This window comes from Neophocaena asiaeorientalis, unplaced genomic scaffold (assembly GCF_003031525.2).
Source record: "Neophocaena asiaeorientalis asiaeorientalis breed wild unplaced genomic scaffold, Neophocaena_asiaeorientalis_V1.1 scaffold618, whole genome shotgun sequence".
Lineage (NCBI taxonomy): Eukaryota > Metazoa > Chordata > Mammalia > Artiodactyla > Phocoenidae > Neophocaena > Neophocaena asiaeorientalis.
In genome coordinates this window covers 222,346-242,444 of record NW_020173978.1, presented here as the reverse complement: position 1 = coordinate 242,444, position 20,099 = coordinate 222,346, and the positions used below count along the sequence as shown (strand labels likewise).

The window sequence follows — 20,099 nt, the reverse complement described above, 5'->3', positions numbered from 1 at the left end:
AGGTGGGGGTGGGGGTGGGGGTCCAGGGAGGCTGCTGGAGACTAGGTAGGGGAGGGGAAGGGGATGGAGGCACAGTAGGGATGAGTCACTCAGCCCTGCGTGGAGAGCAGCAGAGGGGCCTAGCTTGGTCTGCCCGCACAGACTCTGGGAGCTGTGTCTAGGGGAGACATGGCAGTACCTCCACCTACCACCGGTCTCAGGAGGGCCGCACTTTAGGAGAGAAGATGGGTTGAGGTTATCTGTTGCCAGATCCCCTTCCCTTCAGAAGAGGTTGTCTAGTCATTTTACAGGTGAGAGCTCTGAGGCTGAAGGTGGGGGAAGGAGAGCCTGTGACGGGCCCACACCAAACCTGCTCTCTGTGTCCTTCCAGCTCCCCTTACTCCAGGCAGAGCTGCCCCAGCAGCCCCAGCCCCTAGCGTGGACCCTCCAGGGATAGGCCTCATCTGGCCAAATGCTGGTGCACCTGGGATTCCAGAGCAGAGCCTGGTTCTTAGGGAACAGCTTCAGGGGTGGACTTTGTGTCGACACTGGGTTCCAGGATGGTTCTTCACTTCACTTTTCTCAGCCACCATTTACAAAAGGGCATAATCTTCCCTCCTCATGGGTAGTTGAGAGGATGGAATTAGGAGAATTTGCAAGGCCCTAGTGCAGAGCCTGTCACAGAGCTGGCACGCTCTTAACGTTTGCTGAATGGATGAATGAATGAACAGTCTGAGGTACCCAAGGGACAGCTCCATTTCCTCCCGCGTCCATCCTTGTTCACTTGGGTTACCTTGTGGAACTGCATGGAATCCAGCCGGTCCAGGCCATTTCCAGTCCCCTCCAGCACCTCTGCCAGGAGCCTCTTTCCCCTCCTTACATCTGGGTGCCATCTGTTATTCTATTCATCCTGTAGGACTCTGCTTAGGTGTGCCCGTCCCTGTACCTGCATCCCCCTGCTTCCTTCTGTCCCTGCCATGAGCCCCCAGGATTTTCATGCCTGTGTCCCAGCTGAGGGTGGAAGGACCCTGAGTCCCCTCTGGCTTTACTCTCGGCATGGCTACACCACACAGAGCATTTCCAGGCAATTCAGCATCAGCCTGGGCAGCCTCAGGCCCATCTCAGCAGAGTCCAGCCTCCCAGGTCCAGGGAACGAGGACCTCAGGATTCTGGACAACACACTTAACCTAGAAAAAAAAAGTATGGTTTCTTTATCTTATATAAACTCTATTGTACCAACAGTAACGAGAACCCAAAAATGATAAATTAATCCCCCAGTGCCTCAATTCCTGAGTAAAACGTCTCCCTGGTTCCTTCCAGCTCTCATTCAAGGGTGTAGGTAATTTATGTACAGTTGAGACCATGGCACAGATGCAAGTTTGTGTCCTCTTTTGTTCATTTAACATTGCATCTGTGGAAATTTGTCATATTGCTATAGAATAATTAATTCAGGAACATTTCTGGCAACTGCTCCCTGCCAGACCTCTTCTGGGTTCTGAGGGGCCCCTGCTCCTGCCCTGAGGGAGACCACAGTCCTCCGTAGCTGGGCAGTGATCTTCAAGATGATGTATCATTCCTTTTTTTTTTTTTTTTTTTTGCGGTACGCGGGCCTCTCACTGTTGTGGCCTCTCCGGTTGTGGAGCACAGGCTCCGGATGCGCAGGCCCAGCGGCCATGGCTCACGGGCCCAGCTGCTCCGCGGCATGCAGGATCTTCCCAGACCGGGGCACGAACCCGTGTCCCCTGCATCGGCAGGCGGACTCAACCACTGCGCCACCAGGGAAGCCCAGTGCAACCAGTTTTTGCTGTCACTAACTGGGTAACAGTTTTACCATATGTTCACAAGCAGTGGTTATTTTATATACTTTTGCTATTTACTAAATGTAAACTGATACTTCAGTACAGATTGAATTTACTTTTCTTTATCAGAATTATTAAAGATCTTACAGAAAGTCCCAGAATCTCCCTTCACCTGTCTGCCCCTGCCCCTTACACTCCATTTTATGAGGATGATGGCAGAAGTAGTAATCAGCCTCGAGTGCCACAAAGAGTTTTACAAGCGTCCAGGGGGTTTTCACAACGACCCTTCCTTCTGACCTCCACAAAGCAGTGAGGGCCACCAGGCACGGCCCCAGCACTCTAAAAGTCAGAGAAGCTCACGCGGGCATGGCCTCTTTGCTGGCTCACCTGTCCCTCCTTCCATTCAGGCAGCATTTCTTTACTAGACCATGCCAGGCACTGGGGGTGCCAAGACGAGCAATGGGCCAGGATGAATCGATGCATCGCAGTGTGTGCTGATGAAGGGAGGCAGTGGGGTGGAGGAGGAGGCCCCAGGCCAACCTGCATGAGTTAGGGACATGGTAGGTGGCCTGGGCAGGACACAGCCAGGCTGAAGTTTGAGGGCAACATAGCAAAGAACCAGCAAGGGGAGGTCGTGGGAAAGCAGGACTTATTAGATCTCTCTCCTCCTACACACCCCCACCTCTGCTTCCCCTGATGCCCTGTGTCAGTGCCCTTGAGCTGCTCTTGAGATTTGGTGGGGACATGGGGGGAAGTTCTTAGGGGTCTCCATTCTGGGGGCCCCAGAAACCCAGAGGCAAGGGCAGGTGCTCTAGCAGCTTGGCTCGATGATGGCTGTGTGGGGCCTTTGGGAGGGGCAGTAGAGGGCCCTGAAGCCAGCAAGCAGGTGGTGCGCAGCTCTGGGAGGAGGACTTGGAGCAGACAGGGCAGAGGGGCCGCTGGAGCTGAGCCTCTCACGTGCCGTGTGCCCTGGGTCAGTGTCTGTATCTCTCAACACCTGGACTGACATGGTGAGGGCAGTGCCTGGTTGTGGGTTGTGAGGGTGGAGCCTGTGGACTTGTGCAGGGCCCTGGTATAAGAGGGCCACGCACTCCCTCCCTGTGCATCCACCCTGTGGCAGGATCTGGGGCACTTTTGTTGTTTTCAACTTTGTTCCTTGCCCCTTTGTATCCTGCCCTTTGGTGTCAGCAGGAAAGTGCTCCCCTCAGCAGGGCCTGAGAAGTCAGGGAAAATTGCTGGGGCCTAGGGCTGGAGAAGGGCAGCTGCTGCTGGGGGCTTTATGTACAAGTCTCATTTAATCCTCACAGCTCTGCTCTGAGGGGAGGATTATCCGTTTCACAGATGAAGATATTGGGATTCAGAACTGAAGTACTTTGCCCAAGCCAAGGCCACACAGGCAGGAAGCAGCAGGACAGAGGCCTATCTGACCAGACAGCCTGGAATTGCTGCGAGTGTGAGCTTGTGGGGCAACGCGATGGCCCAAGTCTTCTCAGAGGAGACTTCCAGGTACAGAGCTCCAGTGCTGAGCTTTGGAAAAGCACAGCCTTGCCTTTAAGCCCAGGGAGGGCTGAGGATAGAGTTGGGAATTTTGTTCAGAGGAAGAATCTCAGAGCTTCGCCTGCCTGGTCAGCAAGCCTTTCTGAATCCAGTGAGCTCTGTGTAATAACCATCAATTAGGGCTTCCCTGGTGGCGCAGTGGTTAAGAATTTGCCTGCCAATGCAGGGGACGCGGGTTCAAGCCCTCGTTCAGGAAGATCCCACATGCCGCGGAGCAACTAAGCCCGTGAGCCACAACTACTGAGCCCACGTGCCACAACTGCTGAAGCCTGTGCGCCTAGAGCCCGTGCTCTGCCATGAGAGAGGCCACTGCAATGAGAATGCTGTGCACCACAACAAAGAGTAGCCCCCTCTCGCCACAACTAGAGAAAGCCCGTGCACAGCAACGAAGACCCAACGCAGCCAAAAAAAAATTTATTTTTTTAATTTAAAAATAAATTAAATAAATTAGAAAATAGTAGGGCTTCTCTGGTGGCTCAGTGGTTGAGAATCCGCCTGCCGATGCAGGGGACGCGGGTTCGTGCCCCGGTCCGGGAAGATCCCACATGCCGCGGAGCAGCTGGGCCTGCGAGCCATGGCCGCTGAGCCTGCGCGTCCGGAGCCTGTGCTCCGCAACGGGAGAGGCCACAACAGTGAGAGGCCCGTGTACCGCAAAAAAAAGGAAAAATATATATATAATAATAATAACCATCAATTAACTAAGGCAGTCTCCAGTTGCCAGCATGTTTGTTTTAGCTGGGCCAGTCCTGCCCCTTGATGAAGGGAGCAGAAATTCCTGACACTTTGGGGTCAGGCACACCCAGGCTCTGGTTCGCTCCACCACTGTTAGCTTTGTGGCCTTGGTTAATCATTTTACCTCTCTGGGCCTCACTTTCTGCATCTGTAAAATGGGGGTGATGATATCCATCAGGGTGTTGGGAGGGTAAGAGACAATATCTGCACAGGGTGCAGCTTGACGCCCTTGATGGCAGAGGTGGTTTGACCTAAATTTCAGCCCCTGTGGGGTCCGTGGTCCAGGTGCTGCTGTCTCTTTTGTGGGATGATGAGTTAGTGATTTGGAGCACATGGTAATGGTTACTGAGGTGGTAGCTATTGTTTGGGGCTATGATTGATTTAACAGCTATTGCTCCACCCGGGTCAGCAGTACTTTCTCTGTTTTAAATAGTTCTTTTGGGAAAGGGTGATTTGCTTAATAGTTATTCCTTTAACAAAACTGCTAAAATGCAATGTGGTGAGAAGTCAGTACAGCCTGAGGCACGTTTCAGAGACCAGATGGACCCCTTACCCTTCTCTGGGCCTCAGTTTTCCCAGTGGTGACCTGAAGCGTAGTGGTGGAAAAGATCATCTCCTGGGTCCCTAGGACTTTGGGATAATCCATGTGCCCCATATATCCCACGGGCAAGGATATTGGAGACCTGCTGTGTGAGGTCTTGGCATTTGGGCCAGACTTGGATCCATCTGTCCGTGTCTCAGTTTGCTTGTTACTGCCCTGGCCATTGGCCCTCAAAGCCACACCACAGCCCCATGGACATGACCTGACTTCATTTCCTCTGTCTCAGGTCAGCCATCTCCCTGGGTCCTGGGAGATACTTCAGCCCCTTCCCCCACCACTTCCCTCTTCTTGTGGAGATTCCTCTTTCTCTAATGCTGAGCACTGGGAAGGCATCTCCCAAAGAAGCACGGGGCAAAGGGTGGGAGAGAGGAGGGTAGAGTGAGACACTGCTAGGACACTGGACCCTGCTCTTTTCTTATTTATTTAAGCCTCCAGGCTTTTGCACCCACCAGTCTCTCTGCCTGAAATGCCCTCTCTCCCCTTTCAGCAATTCAATTTCTTTTAGGTTCAGTTGCCCTCTGATCCCACAGTTCCCATGCCCACCCCCTCAACCCAGCTCATTCTCTACTGGGATTTTATGTCCCCATCTCTCCCACTGCCCACTTGATGGGCCCTCTTTAGGGCAGGGCCCAAGTCTGGTTCACTTCCCAGTTCCCTGCTGCCCAGTTGCAGCCCTTGCACACAGCTGACTCCGGGCAGTAGTGAATGGATGGATGGAAGGGCAGGGCCAGGTGAGGCAAGAGAGGCGCCTGGGGCCCAGAATGTAAAGAGGCACATGCAGACACGGCCTGGTCCTGGCCCTGTGGAAGGGTGTGTGGCTGCTCGTGGAAGCCTGCTTAAGTAATAACAGCTACTGTTTTGGGGGTATCTATGTGCCAGGCATATTGCATACATTATCTCATTTAATTTAATCACAACATACCCATGAGATAGGTACTTTTTTTTAATTTTAATTTATTTAATTTATTTTTGGCTGCATTGGGTCTTCTTTGCTGCACGCAGGCTTTCTCTAGTTGTGGTGAGTGGGGGCTACTCTTTGTTGTGGTACGTGGGCTTCTTACTGCGGTGGCTTCTCTTGTTGTGGAGCACAGGCTCTAGGTGCGTGGGCTTCAGTAGTTGTAGCACACGGGCTTAGTAGTTGTGGTGCATGGGTTTAGTTGCTCCGCGGCATGTGGGATCTTCCTGGACCAGGGCTTGAACCCATGTCCCCTGAATTGGCAGGTGGATTCTTAACCACTGCGCCACCAGGGAAGCCCCGAGATAGGTACTTTTATTATCCCCATTTTTCACATGAGGAAACAAAGACTCAGGTGAGTTAAATCTTGTGCCTAAGGGGAGGAACTGGAATTGGAACCTGGGATTGCCAGACTCAAAGCCTGCAGGAGTCACCCCTGATGGCCTTCCTTGCTTGTCCATTCCCTTCCGACCATGGCTCTGTGGGGTTCTGGGCAATCCCAGTTCTCTACCTCATGGGGTTTGGAGAGAGTGGAGTGTAGGGGGTACACAGTCTAATTTCTCTAGTGTCACCTGCTCCCTCTGGGCCTCAGTTTTCTCAGCTGTAAAATGGCTGCACGTGGGACTTCCTGCTGTAAACCAGGCCTTAAGGGCTTTGCAGCCAAGCATGGCTTGCTCCTTGGCTGAGCAACCCCGGCACTGCCTCCCGTTCAGTTCTGGTTTCCAGGAGGAGCTCCCAAGCGTCCAGCCAAAGTAAGTGACTTGTGCAGGGCCCGATGGATTCTGGTCCCAGCCCCGCCCACCAGGTGCTCTCCAGTGACTCACCTCTACCCCTACTTGTCCCTCCAGAAGCCTCTTAGAATTACCTTGCCCATGTGGTGGCTGCAGCTGCACACAGGAACAATGCTGGATGTAATTTACCCGTCTTGGCTCATGCACGCAGCCTTCTGGGGGCTGTGGAAAGAGCCGGGCCCAAAGCCAGACTGGCCACCTGGACCGCCTTGGTTTCCTCACCTGCAGCGCTGCCTCCACAGCCTGAGTTCTCCCCTTCCCAGCAGGCCCCACAGCTGACCTTCCTCCCTAGGAGCCTGCCGTGAGCTTGGGAACCCTTTGAAGTTTCCTTCTTTATCTTAAAATGTTACGCAGAGTTTATGCTCAACTCAGTGCCTGGTCTGTCTCATGGCTCTGCGTGCTCCTCCCACTGCTTGCTGTCTCAGAGGGAGGCCCCTGGTCCTGAAGCCACAGAAGTCCAGAGGGAGAAGAGGCAGTCTGGGCAGTGTAGGCCTTTCTCAGAGTGCACCCAGCCGTGGGTGCAGCTTGCCCTGGGGGCACCAAGGCTGGCCTGAGGGAAGAGGAATCCCCAGGCTGGAGTCTAACCTACAAAGCATAACTCTTTTGTCACTACTCCTTCATATACAGTCACTGTCTGGAACAACACGTTTGAGGACTTGCAAAGCCAAGCCAGCTTCCATACTTGGATTTAGAGAAGTTGTGGTTTCCTCAGAAGCCACACTTGAGTGCTCCTTCATGGTTAAGAGTATCGGAAGATCCGGTTTTGAAGTTCTGCTGCTTTCTTGCCATATGATTTGGACAGGTTGCTTCCTCTCCTGAGCCTCAGCTTTCTATTCTGCAGCACAGCTCACCGGAGGGTGAAGAGTGAGTGTGTGTGTTGAATGTCAGGTGCAACACCCAGACCTCAGTGTGGCTGCACAGTGGAAGTTTGTATGCTCCTGACCGTGCCAGCTCCGGCCTCTGCCGTCTTCTCCATCCCATCCTTCTCATCACTTCGTTCGATCACTCATTTATTCATTCACTCATGTTTCATTAGTCTGTCTCAGTCTGATATAGCTCCTGAGTCTTTCCTTGACTTTCATGACCCTGACACTTACAGGCCAGACATTTTGTAAAAGTCCCTCATTTGGGGTTTGTCTGATATTCCTTATGATTATATTTAGATCATGCATCTTTGGCAGAAATATCACATAAGTGGTACCTGTATTTTTTTTATTGCATCCTATCAGGAAACATTCAGTTGTAACTTGTCCTATCACTAATGATGTTCACTTTGATCACTTGATTAAGGTGGTATCTGCCAGGCAATGTGAAATTACTGATTTGATGGGAAGGAACTTTGAAACTATATAAATACCCTATTCCTCATTAAACATTAAATTTATTTATTCATACCTGTATATACTTTGCTTTCCTATTTTATTCAGTGGAATATAATCTGTTACTATCATTATTTATTTTAATACACGAGTTGGCCCAGCTTTAGCCCATGGTAGGGGACCAGCTGTCCTGTTTGCCTGGGACTGAGGGATTTCCCGGGATACGTATGGACTTCCAGTGCTAAACTGGCAAACCCTGATGAGTTGGTCATGGAACCAGCGGGAGCCCTTCACGCTGGCTCCTGTGTCTGCTGGGCAAGGTCCCTATCACTCTGTCAGTACATTGTCCTTACTTTCTGGCACAGTGAGATGTTCCGGGTACATCTTATACTTACTCCGACGTAGCCCTGGAATTATGCATTTCTCCAAGAAGACCTGGAGGCAGGACCTTTGAGTATTAGGCTGCAGCACACCACGGGCACTGGAGCAGATGGAACTCATTCAGCTTCCCTACAGGCCACACTGTTCTCTCTGCCAGGGCCACTTGCTAGATGCCTACCTTCCATGCTGAGCTTCTCCATGAAGACTGATTCCCCACATGCCTCACCCCACACAGCTGACCACCTCCTCTGTGCCCCACTGGGCAGTTTGGGTACCTCCCCATTTCCAAGTTGGTCTCCTTTCTCAACTGGAAGCCTCTGAAGGACAGGCCTCAGATTCATCTCTGACTCTTCTATGCTCTGCACAGAGCTGAAGCTGGTTAAATGACTGGATCTAGTCATACCACCTGGTGGAGCAGAAAAGCAAACAGAGGATGACACACAATGAGTCTTTGCAGGCTGGAGCTGTCCTTGAACTTTGGTTTTCTTAACTAAAATGGGGCTTATCCCTCAGAGTGCTGCTGTAGGAATAAAATGTGGTAAAATGTGTAGAAAGCCCTTAGCATAGTGCTTGTGGTGAGCGCACCTCTCAGCATCTCTGGGAAACATTTTTATTTAATTTTTTTTCATTATTGCAGAAGCAGTACTATATATATTAGAAAATTAGAAATACAGACAGCAAAAAGAAAATAAAGCTATTATATGCTCATCATTTACAGATTGCCACTCTTAACACCTTAGCGATTGTGCTTCCCAGGCCTTTTCTGTGCATATATTTTTCCCCCAAAATGAGATTATATCATGCACTCCATTTTGTAACTTGCTTTTCTTCAGGCAGCAACCTCCACCATTTTGTTTCAGTAAATTTTCAGCACATCTAATTAATACTCAGATCATATTCATATTTCTCCTGTTGTCCCAAATATGTCCTTATAGCTGTTGCGTCCAAGCCAGTATGTAATCCAGGACCACACTTTCTATCTGGTTATTTGTCCTATAAGTCTTAGTCTAGCCCAGTTCCTTCCTTATGACATTGACCTGTAGAAGAGACTGGACTAGTAGCCCTGCAGAATGTCTCACCATCTGGCTTTGTCTTGTATTCTTATGGTGACACTTAACTTGTTCCTCTGTCCATTGTATTTTCTGTTAAGTGAAGCATATCCAGGGCTTGATGAGTTCACTGGTGCCTAGAATACCCAATGGGTAGTGTCCTTCCTGTGTCCTCTCATCACCATTAGTGGTGCCAAGGCCTAACCCAAGATTAGGGGGAAGGTGATGTGACCCCTCCCTCATATGGTTGCATGTATTTACTTTTTAGTAGAAAGTAATGTGTGGTTCCCTTGGCACCGTCTGAACACCCAGTTCTGGGAAACCTTTTTAAACTACACAATAGAACTTGTCAATTTGCTGAGGGGAACATGATCCTGGGGTTTGGGCTTTCGGGTGAAAAAAAATCACAGAACAAGGATATGGACTGAGTTTCATCTTGCTGAGTGTAAATCTAGTAAAACCTGGTTCTGTTTTTATTTGCTTTCCAGACACGTGATCTAGGTTAAATCCCAGCTTTGCTACTTACCAGCTGGGTGACCGTGGGCAAGTTCCTTAACCTCTCTGAGCCTTAAGTTCCTCTTTGGATATCTTATCTGGTAGAGTTATTGTGGGGGTTAAATAAAAAAAAAAGTGTCCTTGGCTCTTTTCTCCCCTAGATGGAAAGCTCTTTGAGAACAAGGCTAATAAATAGTAAGAAATCCAAAGATGTTTGTTGGGGGAATTCCCTGTGGTCCAGTGGTTAGGACTCCTGTGCTTCCACTGAAGGGGGCATGGGTTAGATCCCTGATCGGTGAACTAAGATCCCACATGCTGCACTGGCGTGGCCAAAAACAAAACAAAACAAAACCCAAAACAAAACAAAACCAAATAAAAAACAAAGGTGTTTGTCGGATGGCGGAAAAAAGAGAAAAAGGAGGGCAAATGGTGATAAGTACCAGGTGATAAGTACCATGGAGGAAAGACATCATCCATTTAGGCATTTGTTTGTTCATTCATGCTTTCATTTCATTTAACATGTACTCGTACCAGGCTCTGTACTGAATCGACTGAACCTCTGCCCATGAAGTTCAGGGACCTGGAGGGCACAGATAAGGAGATTCAGTGTATGGCAGTCCAGAAAGTGGGCTGGGTAATTCAGGAAGACTTCCTAGAGGAGGAGACTGGGATGAATGGGGAGGTTTGGTGGCGGCTGAGATGGGGGAGATAGTCTCTGGATGCAGGGGCTTTTTCCTGCCACAGGTGGCTTCTGGGAGGGCTGGACAGGGCTCATGGCAAGAGGTGAGCCCATGCTGGCTTCAGGGGTCACTGTTCCTCCTGTCCTCCTTCTCCTCCTCCCTCCTTGCCTGTCTGCCCTCCCATCCCCTAGCCAGGACTTTGAGCCCTGTGTGACCTTGACAACCCATGTGTCTGTCTGCAGTGCCGGATGGAGTGCCGTGATGTGCCAGCAGAGACGCTCTACGACGTCCTACATGACATTGAATACCGAAAGAAGTGGGACAGCAATGTCATTGAAACTTTTGACATTGCCCGCTTGACAGTCAACGCTGACGTGGGCTATTATTCTTGTGAGCAGACGCAAGCACGCTGATCCCAGCCCCCTCCACCTCCATCCAGGCCTCCCGCCCAGCCTCCTCCTTCCCCGTTCCCTCCTTGGGGTCATTCCCATGGCCAGGCTGCTCAGAGACCTGAGTGCAGAGATGTAGGGCTGCCCTCACTGAATCCCTATCCACTCCCAGACACTTGAGCACACATACATGTGCACTCACAAACACATGTACTCCCATGTTCAAGCATACACATTCCACACAAACACACATGCACAGTCATGTACAAAACCCACAGCCACATGCCACCTACTCACAGTCACACATTTCATGGACACGCTTACAGTAATACTATTGTTTTCTCATACACTCACATTCACATATGCAAACAGATCAGGCCAGCAAGGTAAGGGCTGTGTGAGGCTGTGAGGAGCAGGGATGGCTGGATGCAGGAGGGGAGAGGGTTCTGTGCTATGTCTTTGCTAGTTGCAGAAACTAGGTCTGGTGGTGGTGGTAGGGTACATGTTTGGACCAGGGGGAGCTGCCAGTTAACCAGGCATCCCTATGTCTCTGGGCTTTGCCACGACCTTTCAGGCAGGCAGGCAGGCCAGCGGTCTGGCTGAACTGTCCCTTGCCCTCTACAGGGAGGTGTCCAAAGCCCCTGAAGAATCGTGATGTCATCACCCTCCGCTCCTGGCTTCCCATGGGCACTGATTACATCATTATGAACTACTCAGTCAAACATCCCGTGAGTCAACCTGCCTTCCCTGCTGGGTGGGCAGGGGAAGGTGCCAGCTAGGGCCGGGCCAGCAGGCCTAGCCCAGGGAGAGGACCCTGGCTGCTACCAGGACTTCTCTGTGACTTCAGGCCAGGCAGGAAGCCTTCTGTCCCTGTTTCCTTCCTATACAGTGAGAATAATGGCTCCTGTCTTCCTGCTGGGGCTTTCAAGCAGATGAGGAGAGGGTGGTGTGGGCCATTACTGAGGACAAGTGGGTGGGATGGACTGGCTGGGAAAGGGGGGGCAAGAGGGGAGAGGTACGGTCCTCTGACCCTCCCTGAGTCTGGGTCTCCATGGCAGGCAGGACAGGCAGGTGCAGCTGGCCTGGGCAAGGGTGTGTGTGTGTGTGTGTGTGCGCGCACGCGTGTGTGTGTGCGCGCACGCGTGTGTGTGTGCGCGCGCGTGTGTGTGTGCGTGTGTGCGCGCGTGTGTGTGTGCGCGCACGCGCGTGTGTGTGTGTGCGTGCGTGTGTGTGTGTGTGTGCGCGCACGTGCTCATGCGCGCCCATGTGTTTGCTCATGAGCCCTGACCCCAGACTTGGGTCTTTCTACAGGGGTACAGGGGAAGCTTAAGAGGGGCAAGGATGACTCCTGACTCCTCCCTTTCTCCTCACCCCAATATCAGGCCTGGCCTGGAGTGGATGCCAGGGGATGTGAACCAACTCTGTGTGTATGTATGTTAAGTGTACTTACAAAGACACCTTCTTTTCCCACACCTTGAGTCTCACCTCCCTGTGCCTTCCATCCCCAGAAATACCCACCTCGGAAAGACTTGGTCCGAGCTGTGTCCATCCAGACGGGCTACCTCATCCAGAGCACGGGGCCCAAGAGCTGCGTCATCACCTACATGGCTCAGGTGGACCCCAAAGGTGAGGGCTTGGCCCTGGAATCCCATCATGGGATCCTTCTGTATACCACAGGGGATGCTTGATCTACTGGGATCCAGAAGGGCCTCTGTTAGGAGGTGTTTTGTATTTGGGGGCATCTACACCCAAAACATTCTTTGAACCAAAGTTTGAGGTTTTACAATGGTTTGAAAAGCAAGGGCCAAGGTGGTAGCCACTGCTCCATGACGAAGCTTTTAGCACTCTTCATGGACTCCCGCTCCCCCACGCTCTGACTTGCTCCCTGCTCACTGGCTGCTCCCACTCTGCCTTGTTGGCTTCCATCCTGAAGGTCTGGGTTTCCTAGGCCCCAGTCCTTTTTCCCTTGGGAGGGCTCAGCTACTCCCCAGGCTTCTGTGGCCAGGTTGACCACATGTTTCTCTTTGCTGAGATCCAGATCCCTGTGGCCATTGGCCTCTTGGACATGTCCCTCAGGGTGTCTCTTAGGACCTGAGGCTCCCTGTGTCCAAAGATGAACTTACTGTCTCACTTCCTAACTTGCCCCTTCTCCTAAGTCTCTTCCCTCCAGTCACTCATGCCAAAAACCTGGTGGTTGTCTGGGGTCCCCTCTTCTCAGCTCCCAAATCTAGCCACTAATTATTGATTTTACCTCCTAAATAGCTCCTAAATCTGTCATTTCTTTTCGTACTCAGCGACCTTGTCTGTCCATACAGCTACCAGAGGAATTTTTCCAAAGGACTTATTTCCTTGTGACTCTCTTCTGCTTAAAGTCCTTTTGTGACTTTCCATTCCCTCAGAGTAAAGTCCAAGCCCCCTCCCCAGGTTTCCCAGTCCCTCCTCATAGCTTACACCTTCCTACCTATCTAAGCAGCCCTTTCCCTTGGCCTAGAAACACCTCTCTGCCCTTACTCATCCCTCCAGGGCTGCTTCATCACCTCTATCCCTGATACCCAGAGGACTTGCTGGCTCCCTGCCCTGTGGGCCCATCCCCCTCTAGCAGAGTACTTGGCATACTGTTGGGGCCCCCCAGACAGTGAGTTCCTCTCTCGGTCCCCAGGGCTGGTCCAGGGTGGGTATCACTGAGTGAATGTGGAGTGAGTGAAGGAATGGATGAATGACTAGAGGAGGGGTAAGCCTTGAGCATCTTTGCCTGGGTATGCCCCCAGCACCACCGAGGGCCCACTGGCCCAGGCCCAGAGCTCCCCGGCACCTCACTGAGTGAGTTTATTGTGTGTCAGAGGCAGAGCAGACACTTGGGAATCAGACAGGGTGGAGAGCTGGGTTGTGGATTCTAGGTCAGGACAGGCTGGAGTGCTTAGCCAAGAGGTCTATGTAGCAGCTAGGCTTCCTGGGCCAGGGGGCTTGGAAGGACAGGCAGAGCAGCGGATGAGCACCAGGGCCATTCAAGGTAGAGGGACGGGTATGAGAAAAGGGAGGTCAGTGTGAGTAGAGGGGAGGCAGCAGGTGGGAGCTCGACTGGCCAGGATTTCAACCCAGGTGTTGCCTCTGGTCACCTAGGACCCTGTGGTTTTCTTTTGTGTAGCCCTTGGGCTCAGCAGAGGGCAGAGGCAGGGGGTGGTGGAGGTGGGGGGTTAACAGAGTTGAGCCTGAGGACCATGGTCTGAGGTAGAAAGAGGGGGTGAAGATGATGAAGTCTTATAGGACTTGCCTCACAGCACCCCCTCCCTAAGGAGAAGAGCGTGTCCTCCCTGGAAGCCCCAGGCTGGAGTGAGGGGGCTGGTATGTGTGTTTGTGGGGGGCTGGTTCCCTGAGGTTGCTGCTTCCCTTTTCTCCTCACTACCCGTTCCTGCCCTCATAGGCTCCTTACCCAAGTGGGTGGTGAATAAATCTTCTCAGTTCCTGGCTCCCAAGGTGAGTGGCCTTGAGACTTTGCGGGTGTGGAGGTTGGGGGAGAGGGTTCCAGGATGAGGGGGTGGGGTCAGGGGCGGAGCTAGGGCTGAGGGGCGGAGTTATGAAAACCGGATCAAGAGTCAGGATCCTGGGAGCTGCGGACTGAGCCGCTGGAGGGCGCGGGAGGGGATGTGCTGAAGACAGTTCGCTCCCACCTCACCCCTTACTCGGCGGTGCGGCGGCTCCGCAGGCTATGAAGAAGATGTACAAGGCGTGCGTCAAATACCCTGAGTGGAAGCAGAAGCATCAACCGCACTTCAAGCCGTGGCTACACCCAGAGCAGAGCCCGTTGCCGAGCCTGGCGCTGTCGGAGCTGTCTGTGCAGCACGCGGACTCGCTGGAGAACATCGACGAGAGTGCGGTGGCAGAGAGCCGGGAGGAGCGCATGGGCAGCGCGGGCGGCGAGGGCAGTGATGACGACACTTCGCTCACCTGAGCGCAGCACCACGGCAGGGACCAAGACAAGACGGGGCGGAGCCCAAGGGTGGCGGATGCTCCCGCGCTTTCTTCCCTCCCCCACTCCTTGCGCCTCCTGGGGACGCTGGGCTCCGGTCCAGGCTGGCGCTGCGGCGTGGCTGGACACAGCCCCAATAAACGGTCCCACAGACTCAGCCGGCTCATCACTGTGCCTGCTTCCCACTTGCTCAGGGCACAGGCGCCGCCCTCGGTCCCTCTGTTCTACAGTTCATTTTGTTAATTTTATTATTGATCACATGGACTTTGCTCCTTTAGATATCCCCTCATTTCCCGATATGCAGCTCGGAACACACCCTCTCCTGTCCCTGGTGTGTTCATTATCCTTGCATCCATTCATTAGTTCACTCTTCATCCATCCACCTGTCCTTGTTGTGTGTTCATTCGGCCATTCACTGCAAGCTATTTGGCTGCCTTTTGCTGCTCTAAGAGAAGGAGCAGGTCTGGCCAGAGGCCCGGGGTCAGGGGTCAGAGAGTGGGCTTCTATTGTAAGACCTTCAGCCTAAGACCGCCTGGGTCCAACCTATGGACTTGGGGTCTGACACTCTCCAGTTGTGACAGAAGGAGGGGGAGAGGTCCTCGGGGGCAGCATGTTCTGCAGGGAGTTTGGGGGTTGAGGTGAGTGTCATCAGACTCCAGTGCAGTGGAGGGACCAGGCCCTGTGACTTGAGCCCTCCCTAGATCATTTAGAAGACCTCAGGTCTGTGTTAACAGAAAGGGAGGGGCCTCCAACCCCTTGCCAGGGGTCAGATGCCAGTTCCCTGATCCTGTGTTCCACCTGGCTGCTTTGATGTCTAGGCTTTGAAGTCTAGAGGGATGCCTGGGACTCTCCTGTTCTCTGTAGCCCACAGGTGCCCTCTGCTGCCTGAGGGTCACCCCCGCTATCAGGTCGGGAGGAGGGCCCCGTGCTCTACCCCTCTCCAGTGTTTTTGTACCCCATATGAATTTTGAGCTGGAAGTTCTCCCCAAGTTCTGGCCTTACCCTCTCCCGGTAAGTGACTTAACTTTGCCTGTCAGGAAGACACTTGGAGTCTACTTTTTCCTAGAGGGGCAGGGTGAATGTCCAGTAGGGGTAGGCAGGACATTCTGTAACTCACCAGGACTTGGCCAGTTTACCCAATACTGGCTTTGTAACTTTGGGCAAGCCCTGGAACTTCTTTGGAGCCTCATTTCCTAATCTATATCCTGGGGTGATGATTTTTCACCTTCAGGCAGATTGAGATGAAAGGAATAAGTTGCCCAGCACTGGGCTTGGCATGTAGTAGGTGCTCAAATTAATGACACCCAATCTCAGCCCTGGACACAGGACCTAGGAATGCCTGCCAAACCCCAGACCCTCGACCCTCATCTGTGTGTATGCTGGCAGGATGGGTGGAAATCTTCCATTCTCTAGGCCAGGGAAGTTGCCTGGCAGCCAGGACCTCAGGCTGCCACCTTTATAAAGCCAAGGAATCCTTGGGCCCTCTGACTAGAATCTTCCCCACCACCCTGCTCCTGAGAGATGTGGGCCCAGGGAGAGAAGTAGGATTTTCTCGAAGAATGAAGTGGGTAAGGACTTCCTGGAGGAGGAGGTCAGGGACTGGTCTTCCAGCTTCCAACTGCCCCTTTCCGCTCTGTGGGTGGGGCGGTTTGTGACTTGTCCCTCCCAGGGAGAGGGGCGGCAAGAGGCAGAGAGACTCAGGAAGAGATGAAGACTCAGAGGGCGGGTGTGGTGGAGGTAGACCGGAGCCTCAGGAGACGGAGACGGACCTGTGAGCAGCGAGAGGGACAGGAGAGACGCAAAGATCAACCTGTCCGCAAGGCGGGCCAGGCCAGAGGACTCGAACACCCTGACTAGGCGTGGCCGGGAAGGGGGCGGGTCCCTGGGAAGGGGGCGTGTCCCTGCCCCCTTCCCGGTCCTCCCCTCCCCGGGGCGTCACGTGGGGCGGGCGGAAGCGCCCGGCAGGGTGGGCGCGCCCGGCCTGTGGCCGCGAGTTGGCTGCACCAGCGTCAGTGGTGGCCCCGGGACCCCGCGTCCCCGCGTCCCCGCGTCCCCGCGTGGAGTCTTCGCTCAGAACAGGTCAGTGCGGCTGCCGGGCCCTCCCCGTACGCTGCCCCTTGGCCAGGTGTGGCCAGGAGTTTCCCCATTCCGCAGAAGGGAACGCCGAGGCCGCGCGGCGACTCTGCGCCCGGCGACTACTTCCGCGGGCGTTTCTCTGGGTCACGTCGTCTGTTCTGACTGGTGGTGGTGATGGGGTCGCCTCTGGAGGATGCGCGGTCGGGCTAGAGACGGTAGGGAGGAGGGCGAACCGGCGGGACAGGGGGCTTCCAGTCTTCAGCCCTTTGGCGTGAAGTCTCTGACGTTCCGGAGCCAACTCGCCCTCGGGCACCTTGATTTTCTCATCTGTGAAATGAAGGCTCCCACTTCGTTGACTGCGGAGACCCTTACCGGTCTGCAAGTTCGTATGACCTTATGCGCTGGACCTGGGGCTCCACTGATCTTGGGCAGACTACTTCCGGGCTCTGCGCCTCAATTCCCCACCAGTAAATGGGGGCATGGCTTCCCAAGAGCCCCTACCTGGCCCAGTTGCTGGAAAAAGAAGGTGTGTGTTCACTGAATGGGGTCAAGCCGGGAGTGGGTTATTGGGACTGGAGAGAGCAGACTCCGAGTGCAGCCTGAGGGCATGGGGTGGGCGTTTGGTCCCAGAGCTCCAGGGGGTGGTTTTTAGTGCTGGGGAACTCTGGTCCGTATCTGGCATATGCACCCTCACTCCCCCAAAGCTCCTGTCCTGGGGAGCCTTCCCCAGTCCCCAGGGCTGCAGGGTTGGACAGATACATGGAGATACTCAGAGAAGGATTTGACTGTTTGCCGAGCAAGGTCCAGACAGAGGCACCCAGGATACCTGTCCTCGGAGAGCAGAGTGTCCAGGCTAGGAGAGATCTCCCAGCAAGCTCATTACAGGGTAGAAGGAGCCCTGCGGAGTCAGAAGACAGGTGCAGACAGGTACTGGGATGGAATCAGGCACTGGGACTCTTGGAGGCTCAGGAAGGAGGAGATGGTTGGAATGGGCCTTGGCAGTTAAGTGGTAGTTCACAAGGATAAGGACCCTCAGAGGAGGGTAAAGCTTGTGCAGAGGCAGGAACTTGCATGGTGTGTTTGAGGAACGGCAAGGAGATGGAAGTGGCTGGAATGGGTAGCAGGGGTAGAGTGTAGAGAGAACCAATCCCCTGGTCCCGTGGCTGGTTGAGGGTTGTCCAGACCCTGGCTTGGGGAATCCTGTCTTCCCATTTGCTGCTTGCTCACTGGAATAGGGCAAGAGGGGGTTGTCCCAGGCAGAGCCCTGACAACTGTGAGGTGGAAGTGGGCAGATTGCTCCCAGGCTTCGTTGGGGCATTCAGGCCTCCCCAGTCAGCCCCAGCCTCACCCCCACCATCTCTTGGACTCCAGCCATGCCTTTCCACACATCACGCCTCAGCCCTTTGTGCAGGTTACTTGTCCTCCCCCCTACCCTACAGAAGTTTTCTCCTCTTCCAAACCTCCCGGGTCCTTTGGGTCTTAAGAGGTGGGCCTTCTCCTGCCTAGCCTTTCAGTGAGTGCTGTGTAGGGCACCACTTAGGAAGGGTCTCCTTGGAGCTCTGTGGGGAAGGGGACTGCAGAACCATGGGGATGACTGGGACCTGGGATGGTCCCTGTGCAGCCACCAAACATTATGTGACTGTAAGTTCCCAAACCTCTCCATTTCTCCATCTGCTGGGTTGGGTGATAAGCCATGGCCCCATGCTCCAAAGAGAGACTGCTGGAGCAAGAATTGGGCCTGAGTCTAATTCCTTCCCCCAGCAGTGAGTGTTTGAATGAAGAAAAGGGAGAACCTGGGGGGAAGGGGTCACTTCAGAGGGGTAAGGGGCCTCTGAGAGTCCTAGGGCCTAGTTGTGGACTAGACTAGTACAAAGCCCTAGGACAGAGGGGAGTCCCCTCCACTCTCTGGGGGCCCTCTCCCCTCCCCACCCCACTCTCCCTTTGGCCAAGCTCAAAGCCAGCCAGCTGATGCCCAAACAAGTGGCCTCTGTTCCCAGGATGGGGGGAGGGGAGGCAGGACCTGGGCTGCAGGGCCTGGGCTGCAGGCCCGTCTGTCCAGCACTGACCCTGGCCCCCCGTCCTTCACTCTGGATCTTAACCCTTGGGGGCCTGAGATGGGCCCTGGACTGCTTGAAGGCTGGTACCCCTTACCCACCAGCTGTCCCCGCCACCCCACTTTAGGGTCCCAAGGGTTCTGTTGCAGCAGGAGGTGGTGCAGTAGGACATGAATTGGAAATGGAGAAGGAAAGGAGGGAACGGAGGTGGGAGGGAGGCTGAAGCAGATATGGCCATGTACAGAGATTACTTGGCCCAGAACCTTTTCTCATAGATGAGGAGACTGAGGCCAGGGACCAGAGCTCAGACCAGGATCACACAGCAAGCCCTAGTGGGGGTCAGGACTGACCCGACTCCTAGTCTGGGCCCTCTTGGGGAGAAGAAGGGGAAAGGGAGGGACCTCTACTTGGTTTGAATACCTACGGTGTGCCTGACACTGCACGTTTGTTAATTTATTTAACTTTACATCATTGCATGAGACAAGGGTCATCCTCCAGTAAGACAGGGGAAGAAACAGCCTCAGAGAGAGCTGAGTAATGATATCAGCGAGAATGACGCCAGCAAACATGCACACAGCACCTGTGTGGGCACTGTTACGAACGTTAACCAGTTTCATCCTCCCAACAAGCCCAGAAGTTAGGCACCATTCTACAGATAAGGAAACTGAGGCACAGAGAGGTTAAGTCACTTGCCCAAGATCATGGCAAATTAAGTGGTAGAGGCAGGATCAGGACCCAGGCATTTGTTTGCTTCCTTTGGCCTGACTTCCCCTCCCCCAGCCTGACGTCACTCCTTGAGCGCAGTCCAGGGTCCCACTCAGTTAGGGGCTTTCCCCTGGGTGGTGGCCAAGGCAGCCTCGAGCAGAGTGTGACCCCAGCCATGCAGACCCGGCCCTCCTTTAGGAGCAGAGTCCAGTCCTTTAGGTGGCCCCTGTCACCCCCTCCTCTGGTCTCTGTCAGGCTGGACTCTTCCCCCTCCATAGCCCTGCATGGAGGGGCACTTCGTGTTTCAGGAAGGGGCTCTGCAACAAGGGTCTGAACAGCAGGAGGGTGTGGGGAGGCCCTCAGAGATCCCCTACAAGTACAGTCCCAGTGGAGCTCAGGGACTCAAAACCAGTATCCCCAGCCCTGATCAGAGAGGACATCTTGTTCACCTAGCCCCCCTCCACCCGCCCCCCACCACTGTCAGGCCCACAGACCTGTAGATTTCAATCAGGGTTCTGGAGAGGACAGTCTCAGCCCCAAAAGGCAGGTGACCTCAGGTTCAGGGATGGC

The 20,099-nt window shown here is 53.7% G+C and overlaps 1 protein-coding gene across 1 annotated transcript in view; it reads left to right on the top strand.

The window, feature by feature from the left end:
• The window catches only part of STARD10 (StAR related lipid transfer domain containing 10), a 24,253-nt gene extending 9,401 nt beyond the window's left edge, over nt 1–14,852 (top strand). Inside the window, exons 2-6 of the mRNA XM_024753305.1 lie at nt 10,581–10,728; nt 11,352–11,455; nt 12,236–12,353; nt 14,149–14,201; nt 14,431–14,852. Of these exons, the coding sequence (XP_024609073.1) occupies nt 10,581–10,728; nt 11,352–11,455; nt 12,236–12,353; nt 14,149–14,201; nt 14,431–14,676 (669 nt within the window). The 3' untranslated portion in view covers nt 14,677–14,852. The remainder of the gene's footprint in view (nt 1–10,580; nt 10,729–11,351; nt 11,456–12,235; nt 12,354–14,148; nt 14,202–14,430) is intronic.
• Nucleotides 14,853–20,099: the final 5,247 nt, after the last annotated feature.